Consider the following 20208-nt stretch of genomic DNA (forward strand, 5'->3'; position numbering starts at 1 on the left):
CGTGTGCCCTCCTTCTTAGTGATAAGCTGTGATTGTGCTTAAATGTACCCTTACAGAATTAGATTTTAAACCAGATTTAACAAGATATAGCAAATAATCTAGTTATACTGGAACATCACATGAAAAAGGATCTGCATTAGCTGCTTTATACCAGTTACTTATCTATAGGAAAATTAGTTTCTTACCTGATAATTTTCGTTCCTGTAGTACCAAGGATCAGTCCAGGACACCTGGGTTGTGACTCCGCACCAGTAGATGGAGACAGACTAAAACTTGTGGGCGGAGCCATATAAGCCCCTGTGCCAGTCACAGCCCCTCAGTCATACGTAATGTCAAAGTAGAAACCCAAAGGGCAACCATAGCTAACTAACAAAACTTGCCATTTAATCGGAAACAATTCCAACCCCTGCGGGAACCGGACTCCCCAACCGGGAGAGCGAACAAGCGGTGAGCGCAAGGAAACAACGATGAGCGGACTCTCCGTCAGCGGGCGGGATCCTGGACTGATCCTTGGTACTACAGGAACGAAAATTATCAGGTAAGAAACTAATTTTCCTTTCCCTGTACGTACCAGGATCAGTCCAGGACACCTGGGATGTACCAGAGCCAACTTACCGAGGGTGGGAAGCAGAGAGTCCTGCTCGGAGTACCCTCTCTCCAAACCCTCCGACCTCAGCGGCCTGAACATCCAGACGGTAATGTCGGACGAAGGTATGCAACGACTGCCAGGTAGCCGCCCTATAATCTCTTGGGGCGACACCTGAGAAGACTCCGCCCAGGACGCAGCGTGAGACCTTGTCGAATGAGCCCGAAGACCCACCGGCGGAGTCTTTCCCCGTACAAAGTACGCTGAGCCTATGGCCTCTTAGAGCCAACGGGCGATCGTCGTGCGAGACACTGCAGCCCCTTTCTTGGGACCAGAAAGGAGGACAAACAGATGATCCGTTATCCGAAAAGGATTAGTGACCTCCAGATAGCGAAGGAGGGACCTCCTCACATCCAGCTTTCGTAAGTCTCTCGTCTTCGGATCCGACGACTCCCCGACCGCGAAAGCGGGAAGTTCAACGGATTGATTCAAATGAAAAGCCGAGACGACCTTCGGAAGAAAGAAGGGACCGTGCGCAAGGAAACGCCTGTGGCGGAGAGTCGCAAGGACGGCTCCCTACATGACCACGCCTGCAATTCCGAGATACGGCGTGCCGAAGAAATCGCCACCAGAAACACGGTCTTCAACGTGAGATCCTAGACAGTAGAGCGCTGCAAAAAGGCTCAAACGGTGCCGAACATAAGGCAGAAAGAACCCAATTAAGATTCCAAGCCGGACAGGAAGGACGCAAGGGAGGACGGAGATGCTTAGCCCCCTTCAGGAAAACGGGCTATATCCGGGTGAAGAGCCAGAGGGGATCCCCCCGACCTTCCCCCGCAAACAACCAAGTGCCACCACTTGGACCCGTAGGGAACTGCACGCCAAGCCTCTGGCCAGTCCCACCTGGAGGAAAGCCAGAATATCAGAGACCGCAGCGGCGGTGGGATCCAAACCTCGCTTCATACACCAATCCTCAAAAACTACCCAGACCCTGACATAAGCCAGGGACGGAGACTGCTTCCGGGACCTCAGCAGCGTAGCAATAACCGCGTCCGAGTAAACTTTGCTCTGTAACCGATTCCTCTCAAAAAGCATGCCGCGAGACAAAAGTGATCCGCATCCTCCAAACAGACGGGGCCCTGATGAAGCAGCCCCGCGAAGCCGTGGAGACGAAGGGGAGCCTCCGCCGACAACTGAATGAGGTCTGCGAACCATGGACGGCGTGGGCACTCCAGTGCCACCATGATCACGTTGGATGGGTGCAATTCTACACGCCGCAGGATCTTGCCGATCAGTGGCCACGGGGGAAACACGTACAGCAGCACATTCGTCGGCCAAGGGAGCACCAGCGCATCGACGCCCTCTGCTCCCCGCTCTCGACGCCGACTGTAAAAAACGCGGAGCCTTCGCGTTGTGCCACGTGGCCATCGGATCCAAGTGGGGAACTCCCCACGTCCTGCAGAGGAGAAGAAACGCCTCGTCCGCCGGTTCCCACTCTCCGGGATCTAGACGATGCCTGCTGAGAAATCCGCCTGCACGTTGTCGACCCCGGCAATGTGAGACGCTGCTATGCTGCTGAGATGTCGTTCCGACCAGGCCATCAAAATACTCACCTCTTCCGCCACCAGTGGACTTCTCGTCCCTCCTTGACGATTGATGTAGGCCACGGTGGTTGCGTTGTCGGACAGTACTCGGACCGCCTGTCCCCGCACCAAGGGTATGAAGGCTTGGAGAGCCAGACAGACCGCTCTGGACTCGAGGTGGTTGATGGACCATTGAGCTTGCGACGCTGACCAACGACCTTGCACCGACTTCCCTAGGCAAACTGCTCCCCAGCCGGAGAGACTGGCATCCGTGGCCACCACCGTCCAGTCGGGAACGAGAAGGGATACGCCACAGGACAGATGACTTGGATCCAGCCACCAAAGAAGACTGGATCTCGCCGGACCCACAAGCGGGAGCAGTAGGTAGAAATCCTCTGAAACTGGTGTCCAACGGGACAGCAAAGAAGACTGCAATGGCCGCAGGTGAGCGAACGCCCAGGGTACCAACGCGAGCGTTGAAGCCATAGACCCCAGCACCGTCAGGTAATCGCAGACTCGTGGACGGCGAAGAGACAACAGACGCCGCACCTGAGATTGCAGTTTGCATAACCGATCTTGGGAGAGGATTCCCTGCCCCGTTTCGTGTCGAATAAGGCCCCCAGATATTCCAAGGACTGAGTGGGAGCCAAATAACTTTTGTTGTAATGGACCACCCAGCCTAGGGACTGCAAGAACTGGAGGACCCTGTCCACCGCCCGTCGACACTGACTCTCTGACTTCGCCCGAATCAGCCAATCGTCTAGGTAAGGAAGAACTAGAAGACCTTCCCGTCGCAGCTGCGCCGCCACTACCACCATCACTTTCGTGACTGTCCGAGGCGCCGTTGCAAGACCAAAAAGGAGCGCCTGAAATTGGTAGTGCCTCCCCAGAACGCAGAACCTCAGAAACTGCTGGCACGATGGCTGAATGCCCACGTGAAGGTACGCCTCCGTGAGATCCAGAGGAGTCAGAAATTCGCCCGGACGCACCGAAGCGAGAACTGACCGAATCGTTTCCATTTCGAAGTGGGGAACGCGAAGACATCTGTTTACCCCTTTGAGGTCCAGAATTGGTCTTGAAGTGCCGTCCTTCTTGGGAACTACGAAGTAAATGGAGTAACGGCCCGAGCCGCGCCGATCGGCAGGGACGGGGGATATGGCCCCCAAGCTTTCCAGCCGACGGAAGGTGTCCAACATCGCTGCCCTCTTCCTGGGGCCTTGCAGGGCGAGACCAGGAACTCGTCCGCTGGGATGCGAGCAAAATCTAACTCGTAGCCGTGTCTTATCACGTCGAGGACCCACTGGCCCGATGTCACCCTGGTCCACCCCTCGAAATATAAAGTTAACCGCGCCCCTACATTTGAAACGGCGTGCCGCAGGCGCGACGAGAGGTGGACCGGCCGGAGTTCAATGCGAGGGCTTGGACCCCGCACCCGACAGGGCCCCGCCTTGCTCCCCGTAACGTTTCCCACGAAAGGACTGCTGCCATTGAGTGTTCCGGGAAGAAGATGGTCTATACGAAGAGCCGGCGGATCTTTGAGGGCGCGATTTCCTGGGCCCCCGGAACCGGGCACTGGCCGGAAAGGAGGGCCGCGCCCTGGCCCTATCCTCGGGCAGCTAGAATGCCCTGTTCTCTCCCAGAGAAACCATCAAATCATCCAACTCCTTGAAAGGTAACGAACCCAGGTGGGCTTTGGAAGAGCCATCCGCTGCCCAGTTGCGTAGCCACAGGAGACGGCGCGCCGAAACTGCGGCTACTATGGACCTAGCAGAGGTGCGCAACAGGTTGTGGAGGGCGTCAGCTCCATAAGCTATTGCCGCCTCCAATCTATCAGCCTGAGACGCCTCCTCCGCCAACAGGCCTGCATTCGCCTGAAGGACCTGGGCCCAGCGTAAACTAGCGCGCATGGCGAAGTTAGTGCAGATTGCTGCCCGCACCCCTAGGGCGGATACCTCAAATATCTTCTTGAGCTGCACTACAAGCTTCCTGTCTTGTATATCCCGAAGGGCCGTCGCCCCCGTGACCGGGATAGTGGGCCTCTTCGTCACCGTGGAGACCGCTGAATCCACCTTTGGAAGTTGCAGAAGCTCCAGCGCCTCCTCTGGGAGCGGGTAGAGCTTATCCATGGCCTTGCTGACTATCAACCCTAATTCCGGGGTATCCCAGTCGCACTGGATCCATATTGACCTCCTGGCGGACCACCACTGGGGAAGCCTCTATCCCCAGGTCCTGGAGAATGGCCGGGATGAATGGCGACAGTTCCTCTCTGCGGAACAGACGGACTACCTTGGGGTCATCCCCGTCCGCTGCCTGGGTACCTGTTCCCGCGCCGGGCTGGGCGGAGCCATCCGCCCCCGTCTCCTCAGCCCCCCTCGGGGGCTCCTCGAGACCACCAGTATCCGCCGTGGAGGAATCTTCTGGATCTGACTCCTGAGGTACGCTCCGGGGAAGCCGTTTCCCTCGCGCTGGCTCCTGGGCGAGCATCGCGGTCTTTTTCGCCTTGGGCTTACTCGGTGGGGCCTGGTTGGAGCCCTCCCCAGAGCCCCCCCCCTTGGGAGCGCTTGCTGTGCTTGTACATAAGTACCTTGCGCAGCAAGCCCGCAAAATCCTCAGAGAAACGACCCGGATTCGGAAGAATCGGCGCCAGAATCCCCCCGGGGCCGAAGCCCCTCCTCGGCGCACCCTCCTGCCGCGCCCCGCTGCGGGGATAACGCGGGAGGGAGAGCCGAATCGCCTGCCGCGGTCCGCGAGAATTCCTTGCCAGTGGCCAAAATGGCCGCCGCTCCCGCGCTGAGCGGGAAAATGTCCTGAGGCCTATTTACTGGGCCTACCCCTCGCGGCGGCGAACGCACGATCCGGGCCCGAGCCCCCCGCGATGCCCTGGACGTTGGTTCACCGTCCTGGATGCAGGCCGAGCAGAGGCCCTCCTGGAAAAAAATGCGCGCGCGCGCTGACCCGCAGGCCTTGCCTGAAGAACCGCGCGGCAAGCCGGTGACCGCGGGAAGTAAAAAACTGAGGCGCGTCAAAATTAAAGAAAAAAACTAATTCGGCGACCTCCCCTCTTGCCTGCGGCGCCCCCCTGCGCGAAAACGACGGAGCAGCGACGCCGAAGCAACGGAGAGCAGGCCGCAACAAAATAAAAACAGAAAACTTTTTTTTTTTTTTTTCTTAAACGCTGACGCCGCTGTCCCGGGTCCTGGAGCCCTAGTCCTGCAGGGGTGAGTGAACCGGGCTCCCCGGTGTCACCCCTGACGCTGCCACTAGACCAGCCGGGTCCTCGACCCTGGCAGCGGCCTCAACCGGGGGAGGGTAGTCCCCTCAGGACCTCTCAACCCCCCTGGGAGGCAGGGCACCCGAGATGAAGGGATTAAAAGAAAACCCCAATTTGGTATATAAACAACTATGCCTAACAAAAAACCTAGCCCAAAAATTCAAACCTGACTAACACCAACACCAGAATCAGGTCAGGCAGGGCTGTGACTAGACCTGCACCATCTACTGGAGACAGAGTAAGACTGAGGGGCTGTGACTGGCACAGGGGCTTATATGGCTCCGCCCACAAGTTTTAGTCTGTCTCCATCTACTGGTGCGGAGTCACAACCCAGGTGTCCTGGACTGATCCTGGTACGTACAGGGAATTACAGTTATAAGATTTTCTTGTCGTCCTTGCAGCTAGCAGGATTTCATTTATTTCCTGTGGAAGTTTAAATGTTTTAATTAGGCTACTTTTAACATGCCCACTGTCAGTGCAAACATGTGAAGATGAAGTACCAGGAGGCCATTACCCAGATCCCCCTTCAGTCCTGTCTCCAGACCCCAACAGACATCAACACCACCTAATGACACTACAAACTCATCTTTCATAAAAAAAGATATTGGATAGTCTGGCTTTCAATCTGCACAAAGAAGAAGAGAATACAACAAAAATTGCAAGGCGTTCTTAATCTACACTGCCTGAAAATCCAAAATAATATAAGGCTGTACTTAGGGGATGTGAAGGTTCATAGTCATTTCTCCCTTAGAAATGCTAGAATCAAAGATGCATATTTTAAGCAACTCCAGACAATAATAAATATCAATTTTTGACTTTCTAAAATTAAAACCTGACTATATAACAAGTTTATACAACTATTAAGATTTTTAAAAATAAAAAGTGTCTAGTTCCATGAATTTCAATATTTTAATATCTTCTTGTAGTCATCTTGTCAAACTGATGGCATGGCTGCTAGATTTGGCGCCAAAGATACTACCGGAAGCAAGAGTCACTAGGAAAAAAAAGATTCTTACCATTCTTCTAGAGGTCAAAACAACATAATAATTAAATAATTGAGTACCACGAACTTCAAAATTAAGATCACTTGGAGCTGTAGAATTCTGAAAGATATAAAAATGACTCTCCAAAATGTAACCGCACTTGGTGAAGTTTGCCCTGTGGTAAAGGTGGTATGTGTTCAATAATCCCCCAGCAAGAACTGTCAAATGGAAGACCTTCTGTTAAACTTTCAGACCTAAAGAGCAAACGCACCAGTCGTATTGCTCTGCTATGGCCATTTTGTGATGGCACCTATTACACAATTTAAAGGGGCTTTTCCCTTTTTTATTCATAGAAATTCCTGGTGTTGCTGTCATGACTCCTATTTCTTCGATTTTGAGAGGATTGCTGTCTTCTGGTTTTTAAAAAAAAATTTTTTGATGTGGCTGACGAGAGGAGAATCCATGACCATTCGTGAATTAGACTGAGGGAGGGCGCGTGGTGACGCTAGAGTAGGAATTCCCATTCATGCTCAGAACACACTCCAAAAATTTCTGGTCTAGAGAAGAAAACATGACCGACTTGGCACCATCGGATGGGTCACCCGTCTTGTATGGCTGTATTGTGATGTTTGTCCACAGAGAAACACTAACAAAACAATAAGCACTTTGCTAAAATAAAATATAAGTGAAAAAGACTCTCACCAGACAGCATGTAGCTGAACACAGATTCTGCTTGTCCTCTTCGAGCTTCCCCCCCTAGAAGCAATTGAAAACAGGCTTTAAAAGTATACAGTGCAAGAAAAACAACATGCAGAAGGTCTTGGATACATATATTATTTTTGTAAGCAATAAAAGAAAATGTAAAAAGAAAATAAACAGTTGACTTCATGACAATGTCCTGTGGCACAGGAATCCACAGATTAGAATACTTCCCATTGGTAGACCTGATATACTTAGGAATACGAGGAGATCAGATCATTTTATGCTGTGTGGGTGCCCCCTTTTGGCAAAAGAATGGTGGTAGAAAGTTTAGCCTCAATTTTAAATTTAATTTGCATGAATAACATGCAGCTGTTGGTGCAACAACATCATCCAGAGCACTGGCTATCAAGTTTATTCAGCTGAGCCAGTGAGACCTTGCTGCTGTTTTTCTGAGTCCTCTTCAGCCCCTCTAGTATGTACATACATGCAGGAAAATATCCCAATACAGTGCATGAGTGACTTCATTTGTGGCATTAGGTCACTGTTTTGGGGCCTGGGCAGTTATTGATATAATGGTAATGGTCTCAATCAACATATCGACAGTAACTCTGAAACAGCTGCGTGGGTGCACATGTATGTGCATATGCCAGCTAGCGCCAAAGAATGTGGCCATTTTATAACATACGCACATGTGTGCACGTATGGTATAAAATAGGATGTATATGCGTACATGTGTGCACAATTTTATATCAACACGTCCATGTGCGCGCAAATGCCGTCTCTACCTCATAAGTGTGGAAATTTTATAAGGGATGCACACCTACACCATAGTGAGTTTTCTCAGTTCATTCCCAGTTTGCCTAGTTAAGGGATAGGAGTTAATCCACACAAGGTATATGAACTACAGTTAAAATTCATAGTAGATGAGATTATGGGTAGTGGAAACATAATTTGTGATAAATGAGAAGTTTTATGCAGTATATTCAAAACTGATATAGGAATATTGGTGAGGGGTGGTGGAGTGGAATATGATGGTCACCCCATATGGATGATTCTTTTCTGCCAAAGTGCAGTGTTTAGTATGAATGTTCCACTGCTCCTCTGCTCCTCTTTAGATATCAATAGATATAAATGATTATTAGAAGTAATTTGTTACATATTAAGCGACACTTTTATTTCTTATTATTTAGTGACATACCGTATAGCGGTGTGAAGAATACCTTATCTATATCTATCTATCTATCTCTCTCTCTCTCTCTCTCTCTCTCTCTCTCTCTCTGTATATATATATATATATATATATATATATATATATATTTATTTATTTATTTTTTTATTTTTTTTTTTTTTTACCCTAGGTTTATTTTTAACACATAATTGATGGGTTTAGTTTCCACTGCGAGGTGAGAATGAGCAGTATAAGTGGCTTTGTAATTTTTTATGGGCAGACTGGATAGGCTATACGATCTTTATCTGCTGTTATGTTCTAGGTTTCTATGACTTTGTCTAGACTATGACTTAATGTGTTTTTCTGTGCTCTTCAGACCTACATCTTTTTTTTTTTTTTTTTGTAATATATTTTTATTGATGCTCATCATAAAACAACATAATAAATGTGACTTGGAAAACATACAAATGCAACCGCATGCGAGAAAACTTGCCATCACACATCAAACGTAATGACCATTGGTATACAGAATGTGCATGATTAACAATGAAAGGTAAGTGAGATCACACTAAACGAATAAGCTAGGACTAAACAGAGCAAATTCTTTTGATCGTTTTCCCTACGTCCCCCTCCCCCCCCCCCAGTCCACCCCATTATGCAAAGACCCCAGAACCGATATATAATAATAAACAACAACAGCAACAACAAGCTCTTTCCCCCCCCCCCCCTCCCATCGTAGATCATTAGATTGATGCAACGATTTCAGGTTTTAGATAATTAAGCATAGGAAACCAAATCTTTTCCATCTCCATCTGACGTTTTGAGGACCCTCCTTGCTGGCACTGGAACTCCAACGTGAACATATGAACGAGACTCCTAAACCAGTGTTCGCTATTGGGGATACCCTCAGAGACCCAATGCGACAGTATGACCCTTTTCCCAACAAGACTGGCCTTTTGTAGAAACCGGATGGTGTGGGTCGAGAGCCCCTCATGGGAGGCAGAAACCACCCCAAAGAGCCACAGCATTGGCTCCACGGGAATAGGGCCCCCTATCAATGCTTCACACTTCTCCTTGATGGCCACCCAAAACTTGTGAATCTCATGGCATTCCCAAAAGTTATGTTCGAACGTGCCCACAGCACTCCCACACTTCAGACACGTAGAGGAATCGCTAATTCCCATCTGTTTCGCCCTATCCCGCGCTAAATAAAAACGTCTCAGGAATTTGTATTGTAGCTCTCTAAATGTCACAGATTCCGACCAATGAGAAATTTGTGCAAAGCAGTTCACGTATTCTTGTTTCGTGAGCGAGAAGGCTGCCCAGGACTCCCACTTATGAAAGGCCGGGGTGATAGCATCACATAGAAAATACGCTTGCAGGTTTTTACTATACAGCGCTAGCTTAGGGCGTTGAGAAGAGGGCTTAAATACCAGGTCCTGGAGGTTCCAGAAATTAAGGGAAACCCCTAGTTCACCCCTCCGGGCCGACAAAAAGCTACTGAGTTGTAAATATGCATATGCATCCAACGGTGGGAGTGTGAATTCTAGCTGGACGGTCGAGAAGGATTTCAGACCCCCAGTGTCCCTATGATAGCATTGGTATACCCACGTCAATCCCTTCTGTCGCCACCTATGAAACACCGAGGTGACAGTGGCCGGAAGAAACAACCCATTGTCGCAGATAGGCAGGAAAGCTGTTAACCGAGATGGTAGACCCCCTCTAGCGCACAACCAGACCCAAGCTTTACGGCATGCCTGAAGGATAAGCTGAGAATGCGCGGCTGGTGGAGTTTTAGTCCATAGTACCTGGAGAAGAGGATTTAGTGAGGGAACCCCCCACCAGGCCACAAGAGAACCGTGTGGGATATAGTGAGAGGAGCCCGCCAGAAAGTCCCGTACGTACCGTAACAGGCTGGCGAGGTTGTATAAGCGAATATTAGGGCACCCAAGACCTCCCCTATCCGGTGGTTGTAACAAGGTAGAGAAAGCAATACGCGCTCTCTTGCCTCGCCATATAAATTTACTAAACAGTTGGTTCACTTTCTTACAGTCCGTAGCCTTAAGCCACAAGGGCGCCATCTGTAGGACATAGAGCCATTTAGGCAAAATCATCATTTTTATTAACTGTATCCTGCCGGATAAGGAGAGTGGTAGGCCCTGCCATTTGCCCAGTAACTGTGAGGTAGTTTGTAATAATGGGTCAATGTTAGCCTTGTAAAAATCAGATAAATCTGGGGGTATCTTAATGCCCAAGTAAGTCATAACCTTATCCACCCATTTTAATGGGAAGAGTCCTTGCCACTGAGGTTGCAGTCTGTTCCCCACATCTAAAGCCTCTGATTTGTCACGGTTTATCCGTAGGCCAGCAAAGCGGCCATATTGAGATTGAATTTCAAGCAAGATGTCCAGGGAGTCCTGTGGGTTCGTGAGGAAGATTAGAATATCATCCGCGAAAGCGGCGATTTTGAACGAGCACGATTCCCCTCCAAAACCCGCAATTGTGGGTGTAGAGGCAATTTTCCGTAACAGGGGGTCTATAGCCAGAATGTACAGGAGAGGCGACAGGGGGCAACCCTGCCTAACCCCCCGTCTGATCGGAACAGCCTCGGACTTAGTCCCATTGGCCACTATATGGGAGATGGGGTTATCGTACAGTAAAGAGAGGTAAGTTAAGAAATTACCATTTAACCCATATCTCTGTAGAACTGAAAATAGGTAAGGCCAAGCTACTCTGTCAAAGGCCTTTTCAGAATCAAAGCCTATGGCCAGAGCTGGCGAGTTCAAAGTTATCGAGGAGGACATAGCCGACAGTAGGCGGATGATATGTCCACAGGCTGATCTATTTTTAACGAAGCCCACCTGGTGTTCTGAAATTAACTGAGGGAGTAAATGGCTAAGCCGTTCTGCCAAAATCTTAGCCAACAGCTTCAGATCGCAGTTTAGCAAAGATATTGGTCTGTAGGAGCCTGGTAATAAAGGATCCTTTCCCGGCTTTGGCAAAACCGTGATGTGTGCCGTATTAAAGTGATTGGGCAACTGATTTGCAATAACCACTGCATTAAAAAATTTAGTTAATGGGTTAGCTAGGCGGTATTGCAGCATTTTGTAAAAATCGAATGAGAAGCCATCGGGCCCAGGGGCCTTTCCCGCCTTACTAGTGGATATGGCACCCAAAACTTCTATGTCCAATAGGGGTCGGTTTAAAAACTCTAGCTGTGCCGCCGAAAGAGAGGGGAGTTGGAGGCCTTGGAAAAAGGACTCTTCCTCCCTGGCCCCACCCGTTGTGTCATCAGAGTATAGAGTTTCATAGAATTGCTGGAAAACTGCACAAATATCCTTCCTTGATGTTACTAGTTGCCCATTAGTGGTCTTCATGGCTGGAATAAATGTTTTCCCCCTATGTGTGCGAACTAAGTTCGCCAGGTGTTTGCCCGCTTTATTGCCATAACGAAAGAAATCCCTCTCCGCTACTTGAAACGCCTTCTGCGCCCTCTGGTGTAGTAAACTGTTGAGTTCGCTTAAAATTCCAAAATAGGATTTCCTCATTTCCAGCGAAGGTCTAGGCAACAGGGTTCTCTTAAGAGCAGTTAATTTAGTTTCTAAGTGTAAGATCCTAGAATTCAATCTTTTTCGTCTAGAGGCTATAAACGAAATGACCTCCCCTCTCAAAACTGCCTTGGCAGTTTCCCAGTACAAGCATGGGTCCTCCAAATGCTGGCTATTAAAAGTGTGGAAGTCATCCCATTTTTTAAAGAGAAATTGTTTAAATGCCCCATCTGCTCCCAAAAACCCTGGGAAGCGCCAAAATTTCTCACAGGGCTCCCGTGGGCACAATTGCAGGTCTATCCATATAAGGGCATGGTCTGACAATGCCTGCTGGCCGATGACTGCCGCAGTAAGAGCATGAAATCCATCCCTAGGTACCAATATATAATCAATACGGGAAAGCGTCAGGTGTGCCCTGGAGATATGAGTATAATCGCGTTCCGTTGGATGTAACGTTCGCCAGGAGTCCAACAGCGCAAATTCAGAGCATAAAAAAGGAACTCCCCTGCTATCTTGGTTCTGAGAAGGTATGCCCGCAGGCGATTTATCAAGTGTGGGATCTGCTGTGTAGTTAAAATCCCCCGCTACTATGACAAAACCCTTGGCATGCTCCACTAGTTGGGACAATACAAAAGTGTAAAAGGTATGCGAGTAGGCATTTGGAGCGTATAGGCAGCAAATTGTAACATCCGTACCTTGCAAATTACCCATAAGCAACACCATCCTGCCTTCAGGATCTGAAACCGAATTATAGAACTTAAAATCAGCATTGTTGTGGATTAAGATAGCTACCCCACCCTTCTTCCGTTGTGCAGGGGCATAATAGCAGGAGCCCACCCAATTACGCTGCAGCTTCTGACTCTCTAAGTCTGATAAATGGGTTTCCTGTAGACAAGCGATGGTGGGGTTGGTTTTTTTTAGCTGCTGCAGGATTTTATATCTCTTAATGGGGCTACCAAGGCCATTAACATTCCACGAAATTATTCTGGTTTTATCCCCCATTGCAAACTAATAAGTCAGAGAGGACAGCGGGCCAGGAAGACTGAAATGTAAAGGACAAGTTCCCACCAGAAGCATAGGCACTCCGAACCCAAAAGGGTCTAAGGAAATGCGCCAGCTGGAGACATGATTCCCCTAGAACACCATAGATCCAAAACCACAGTTCTTTCTTGCATCGTGAACACTGTAATGCAGTCACCCCCCCTTGTTCCCCCCTCCCTCTTCCCCCCAACCCTCCCCCCCTTTCTACCCCTTCCCCCCCTCCCTTACAACTAACCCCGAACATACTCAGTTCCCCAAACCAAACACACAAAACCTTTAACATTCAACCCCACTAAATGTGGTAAGAGATCACGTTCTATGTGGTCGGGTGCCACAATCATTTCAGACAATGAGAGCCGACTCAGAATCTGTGTGGGCTAGGATATCCGACTACCCATGTCCAACAAGAAGGGTGTGGGCGACCCCCAGGAGGCCACGCAGCGAAACATACGACCTGGTGGGCTAGACACCGGAGTTAACTCCGTCAGAACAGAATACATGCCCGAGGTACTCCAAACAAGAACCATTGCCTCTGGGTCGGATAGGTAAATGTTACATCTAAGAAAGACGTCCCGTGTGCAAAGAGGGTGATTCCCTCCCTGCTCCATACAGTCCGCAGTCCGTCAGCCAGGATCACTGGGTCGGGTGGTCACCCGTTTGGGCTGCCGCGTTTAAAAACGTCCATCGTGGAACGCCGTCAGGCTTGGTAAGGGCCATGCCGATCTGGTTAATCCCCGGGAGGGCGTCCATCCACCTACCAAAGGTCACATATCCCTACAACCATGCCAGCCAGGTGTCGACAGTCCTGTGAGTCCTTAGCCAAGCCAACCATATATTATCCCCTTCAGGGAATAAATGAGTATTGTACTTGCCGAAAACACACAATCCCAGGAGAAAAAAAAATAAAAATAAAATTCCTCAGGCGCCATGACAGAAACCATGTGCTATAGCAGCCGCTGCACAAAATGGCCACCCCTCTCCATTTGCATTACTTCAGGTGCGTAGTAAAAAAAGACTGTGCTTCTTCTGGTGTTTCATAAGTAATGGTTTGGTTATTGTGCCAAATTTTCAATCTCGCAGGAAATTGTAATGCAAATTTTACTTGTTTATCGTATAGCTTAGAGCATATGGGTGAGAAACCTCTCCGTTGGCCCGACACCTGCGCCGAATAGTCTTGAAATATTCGAATCTTCCGGGAGTCATAGCAGAGATCTGGGGTCTTCCGAAAAGCTTGTAGTATGATTTGCTTGTGGGCGAAATTCAGAATTTTCGCAATTACAAGTCTCGGTCTGCTATCTCCCTCTTTCCTCTGCCCCAATCTATGCGCGCGTTCTATGCGGAAAGAGGGTGCAAGCTCTGGAACATGGAGCGCCTCCGGTAGCCAGGATTCCAGAAAAGAGCCCAGGTTCCCCTCTATCAATGTTTCAGGGAGGCCCAGGAGCCGAATATTGGATCTTCGGGCTCTGTTTTCAAGATCATCTAGCTTGGACGATTGGGCTGCCACTTGTTTTTCGAGGGCCATAATTTTCGTTGTCAGGGCGAGATTGTCATCCTCCAGGAGGCTTACCCGTCCCTCCACACGTTCGAACCGTGGATTTATTTCCGCCAAGTCAGCATGCACTTCCGAAATTTGGGTGGATATCCCCGCCAGTTTTAAGTCCAATGCATCCATAAGCATGGATTTGAGCTGTTCCGACGCCGCAGGGGAGAAATCGGAGTGGCCAGCCGACCCCGGTGTCAGCGCCATTTTGGGTTCTGCCGGTTTTGGCTTTTCCCTCTTCCCGGCTCTAGCGGGCATTCCCGGGGAGGTTCTCTGCATGTACGTAGTAATGGACATTAACCTGAGGGTCCACTACCGTGCCGAGGGAAGTATAGAAGCTCAAATTTTGATCGCGGTTTTCCTTCCCCAGATTGTGGCACCCGGAGCCCTCCTACACACGTCCTCCTCCGCTCACCACATCACGTGATCTCCAGACCTACATCTTAGTGCTGGTCTCAGGGGTGGAGCAGGGCATTTTCCCTCCTGATTACCAGTAAGGGGAGTGTGTCTACTCCTAGGTGCTCTAAAAGTTCAGAGGGATCTGAGAGGCAGCCTTTGGACCATTCTGCAAGAACATGCCGTATTTTTCTTTGCATGTGTTCCATTGTCCAGAATGGTATGGTTACAGGTTTGCTTTCATTAGTTTGTCTGTCTGTCATGCTGGTATGGCACATGTTGTGCTATGTTTATTATTTATATGGTCCACAATTTAAGCTTTTATATGCTGCATACCCACTGCTCATACCTCTGTCCTTGTGTAGGAGATTGTGAATCGTGGAAAGAACTTTGTAATGAATGCAAAGTCTTTTTGGTAACCAATATAGAGAACGGAGAACAGGTATTATATGTTCTTGATGATTGATATTAGATAGAAAGCGTGCAGCTATGTTTTGGATTAATTGTAGAGCATGGATAACTTTTGTTAATAGTCCCAGATATAAAATGTTGCCCATTAAAAATTTAGTGCACATATTCACACACTTGGCCTTTTTTTTTATAAAAGATACACGCATATATGCGTGTATGTTATAAAATGGCCATGTCCCTGGGCGTGAGCCAGCAAACGCATGCACATGTACGCCTGCGCACCTATTTGAAAGTTACGTCCCATTCTGCATACAAATAGAATGTGACAGTCTATTTTGCATATAACAGCAAACTACTATGACACAGCTCTTGTACACACACAGGTACAAATAACTCTTCTATCTGGCTTTGCACGGCTCTTTGTATCTATAAACCCGGAAGGCATCTCTGTTTAGCAAAGAACAATCTTCTCGATATTCCCACCACCAAACTAGCAAGACTTGACCTTACCAGAAGATATGTTTTTCAATCGCTAGCCGTGTTCTATGGAATGCGCTACCTGATTCACTCTATTTAATATCTAACATCAAAGAGTTCAAGAAAAACCTAAAGACCTTTCTTTTTAAAAAGGCTTTTGATAATGTAAGTTAATATTCCCTTATCTGATGATATTTACAAGATTTACTTGTTTTTATATTTATTTATTTATTTATTTATTTATTTAAAGCTTTTATATACCGGTATTCGTAGGTGCATCATATCGGGGTTTACATGGAACTTAATGCACTACATGGAACATAGTGGGGTTAACGTGAAAGGAAGAGAAGAAATAGGAACAAGATAATAGGAGAGAAAAAACAATATGGAATTATTGAAGAGCATAGCAATATATTAATATAAACTGTAATGGAAAATACAATGCCCACAAGTAGGAGACCACCGCCTCTTTTTTTTGGGCCTTGGAATGGAGTAGAGATCACATGATTGCGAGGGAAGTTGGTTTAAGAGAACAGTGTCTGTATGTTTAAGCCAGGTTTCCGTGCTGGCACAAATGTCAGGTTTGGAATCTAGAAGCAGGTCATTGAGGATGGGAGTTTTTTTTCACTAGGTATTGTGAATTAAAGAGTACAATTGATAGGGCAGTGAAGCCAAGGAACTGAGTGAATGGAGATATCATGATTTGGGGTGTGAGAATGGGTTATGGAAATGGGGTTTTAAATGTTGGTGAGTGAGATGTTTGAGAATGGGGATGGGGTGTCCTATCATGGTTAGCTGTGTGGGGAGGGGTATTGATGGTGGAGGTGTTGGTTAGGGTGGGGGGAGGTTGTGTAGAAAGAGGGGGTGAGAATGTGAGGAGGGTAGTGTGGGATAGCTGTGTGGTAGGGTAGTGGATATGAATGGAGGAGTGAGGGTGACTGGGAGCTAGGTGTGGGCGGCAGGTTCTATAATGGGAGGGAGTTGAATTTGTTGTTTGTGTGGGAGAGGGGGTGGGTGGGTGGGTGGGAAATCTCGCAAGGGACTGCGCAAAGGGGCGCTACCAAGCTCCTTGGTTGCGCTCCTTAAGTGCACCGCGCCTGAGGCCTGTAGGCAGTTTTAAGGTCTGCTCAGGAGTCTCCGCCCCTCTGATGACGTCGAGGGCAGGCTGCCGGGTTGCGTCGGGAGCAGTAAGGCGAGGCCGCAGCTTGGGCCTAGCAAGGCGTGGGGGCTCTTACCCCGGTAGGTAGTGCCGACCGTGCGAGCTGTTTCTTCGAAGGCCTCGGTTGATGGCTCTGGGAGGCATCGAGGGGTCGGAGTGGAGAGCGCCGGGTTAAAGGGCCAGAATGGCGGCCTGCAGGCAGTTTTAAGGCCTGCTCAGGAGTCTCCGCCCCTCCGATGACGTTAAGGGTGGGCTGCTGGGTTGCGTCGGGAGCAGCAAGGCGAGGCTGCAGCTTGGGCCTAGCAAGGCGTGGGGGCTCTTACCCCGGTAGGTAGCGCCGACCGCTTCGTTGAGGGCCTCGGCCGATGGCTCCAGGAGGCATCAAGGGGTCGCAGTGGAGAGCGCCGGGTTAAAGGGTATCCCTCTGGAAAATGTTTATACATCTTTTATTTTTATATTTCTTTTTGTAAATGTAATGATTGGGGTTCGTTTCTATTTTTTTATATTGCCAGACTCTGAATATAACATTGTAAACTGCCTCGATCAATCCTGTTTGTAGGATGCGGCATATAAAAGCTTTTAAATAAAAATAAATAAAATGTGCAGGCAAATCCCGTTTCCTCAGCATAAATGGGAGGATTTTAAACGGGGTGAGCATCCATGCCATTGCCAGTTTCACCAGTTCATTCTTGTCCAGGCAAGGAATAGGGCTTCCACCCCCACCTAGTTTGTTAGCCTCCTATTTACCCTGTTAACTCTGACCCTTAAAACCCTGCTGACATGCCAAGAGTTTTTTGCTTTATGACTTTCACACCATCCATAGCAGACGTAAAATTATTCAGAGTAGTTAAATCACAAGCGGATTGTGATACATTACAGGAGGACCTTGCAAGACTGGAAGATTGGGCATCCAAATGGCAGATGAAATTTAATGTGGACAAGTGCAAGGTGTTGCATATAGGGAAAAATAACCCTTGCTGTAGTTACACGATGTTAGGTTCCATATTAAGAGCTACCACCCAGGAAAAAGATCTAGGCATCATAATGGATAATACTTTAAAATCTTTGGCTCAGTGTGCTGCAGCAGTCAAAAAAGCAAACAGAATGTTGGGAATTATTAGGAAGGGAATGGTTAATAAAAGGGAAAATGTCATAATGCCTCTATATCGCTCCATGGTGAGACCGCACCTTGAATACTGTGTACAATTCTGGTCGCCACATCTCAAAAAAGATATAGTTGCGATGGAGAAGGTACAGAGAAGGGCAACCAAAATGATAAGGGGAATGGAACAACTTCCCTATGAGGAAAGGCTGAAAAGGTTAGGGCTGTTCAGCTTGGAGAAGAGACGGCTGAGAGGGGATATGATAGAGGCCTTTAAAATAATGAGAGGTCTTGAATGAGTAGATGTGAATCAGTTATTTACACTTTCAAATAATAGAAGGACTAGGGGGCAAGTAGCACATTTAAGACTAATTGGAGAAAATTCTTTTTCACTTAATGCACAATAAAGCCCTGGAATTTGTTGCCAGAGGATGTGGTTAGTGCAGTTAGTGTAGCTGGGTTCAAAAAAGGTTTGGATAAGTTCTTGGAAGAGAAGTCCATTAACTGCTATTAATCAAGTTTACTTAGGGAATAGCCACTGCTATTAATTGCATCAGTAGCATGGGATCTTCTTAGTGTTTGGGTAATTGCCAGGTTCTTGTGGCCTGGTTTTGGCCTCTGTTGGAAACAGGATGCTGGGCTTGATGGACCCTTGGTCTGACTCAGCACGGCAATTTCTTATGCTCTTATGACCTCGGTGTGCGCGTGTGTATGTGTGTAAGTATTTACGGTGCTGGTTTCATTGAGAAATCCAGGAATGCCCAATCCCCGCCCAGACCACATCCACACGCTGACCCTTTTTTGAGAACATTTTCTTGTGCATGTAGCGGGAGACACGCGCGTACATGGGCACCTTTAAAAATCCGCTCGGCGGGCACCAACCCGACATATTTGCATATCTCCCAGTTTTGGCAGACATCGGCTTTTAAAATTCACCTTTCACTGTTGTTGCTATTGCAGCTAGCTACAACCTGTTCTATCATTTGTTCCAATGCCTTTGTTTTTATCTCTTCTGGGAATTCAGACTTTCCTGTTTCAGTGTATGGTCATGTATAAATGATTCCATCTTTTTTCTGCTTGTGTTTGCTTCTTGTTCTGTAATGACTTTTGTGGACGGCAGAAAGACCATGCAACTGCCATTCTAAAGGGCCCAAATCCTCCAGTCTAGGTTTTCTCTAAGTGGATGCACGCGCTAGGGTTTATCCTGGAGTGGAACTGATGGCCCTTTAAGATATGGAGCAATATGTGCTGCGTAGTGTCTTGTGTTCTACTTACTGGACTTTGTTTTATCTGTGGAGCATTACTTCTGATTTGCCTTTTTTCATCACATATACTGTATATACATACAGTATATTTTTGTGTAGTATCCTTTCTTGTAGCTATAATTGCCTGTGAGTATGAAGAATGGATATGAGTGAAAGGGTGAGTATGCATTGATCATGTATGCCTGTGTCACAAGTCACTGCATGGCCTCCATTTCACCCAGACCCCCCACCCAGTAGTTTTTTCACTTTTGAGATGTTTACAATCACTTACATCAGATATTAAGCAGGAGTAAATATACGCAAGTAAAAGACTGACATGCGTCACTTTGGCAGGTTGTAAAATAGCAGCTTACATGCGTAAATGTTGGCCCTTCCTGGAATGCACCTGGCCCAGCCCCTGTTTTTTTTAGACATGCAAATTTACCTGTGGATCCTGGTATATGTGCATATGTTCTGTTTTTCAAAATAGCGTATACTCGTGTATATGCCTCTGTACATGTGCACATGCCATTTTTTATACATTCAACTTTTGAAGATTCACCTCAAAACCTTTTGAAAATTCAGCCCTATGGAGTGAATTTTCATAGGAGTTACATATGTAAAAGAAGCTATTTTTAAAAGTTCATTTAAATGTGTAAAGTCCAGTTTTAGCATGTAAATCCTTTTGAAAATTCAGCCCACAGCTCAGATCCAGCCACTTGCAGTAAAAAGAAACTTTATACCATGTATCAATGTTCACTTCACACTTAAAGCTTTTAGTTCCTGTACTAAGACCCCAGGATCACCCCAGTAAGATACATTGGTAATCACCTGTAGGTCAGTCCAATTTTCTAGAATCTACTTCTTTTGCATTTAAATCCCTAACCGAAAGCAGAGGACATCTCTGCATCTGGGTCTGGGCGAGCCCTCTTCCTGGCTTCCCATCTGGTTTCTTTCCCTCCCTCTCTGCCTGTAAATCAGTGCTTTCTACCTTAAG

General features: G+C 47.8%; 1 protein-coding gene across 3 annotated transcripts in view; it reads right to left on the reverse strand.

The window, feature by feature from the left end:
• C14H16orf71 (chromosome 14 C16orf71 homolog) overlaps positions 1-20208 on the reverse strand; it is a 386375-nt gene that overhangs the window by 161492 nt on the left and 204675 nt on the right. For all 3 annotated transcript variants that reach the window (XM_029576717.1, XM_029576716.1, XM_029576718.1), the window contains exon 23: positions 7126-7179. In XM_029576717.1, the coding sequence (XP_029432577.1) occupies positions 7126-7179 (54 nt within the window). The remainder of the gene's footprint in view (positions 1-7125; positions 7180-20208) is intronic.

The sequence above is a fragment of the Rhinatrema bivittatum genome, chromosome 14 (genome assembly GCF_901001135.1).
Source record: "Rhinatrema bivittatum chromosome 14, aRhiBiv1.1, whole genome shotgun sequence".
In the NCBI taxonomy this organism is placed as follows: domain Eukaryota; kingdom Metazoa; phylum Chordata; class Amphibia; order Gymnophiona; family Rhinatrematidae; genus Rhinatrema; species Rhinatrema bivittatum.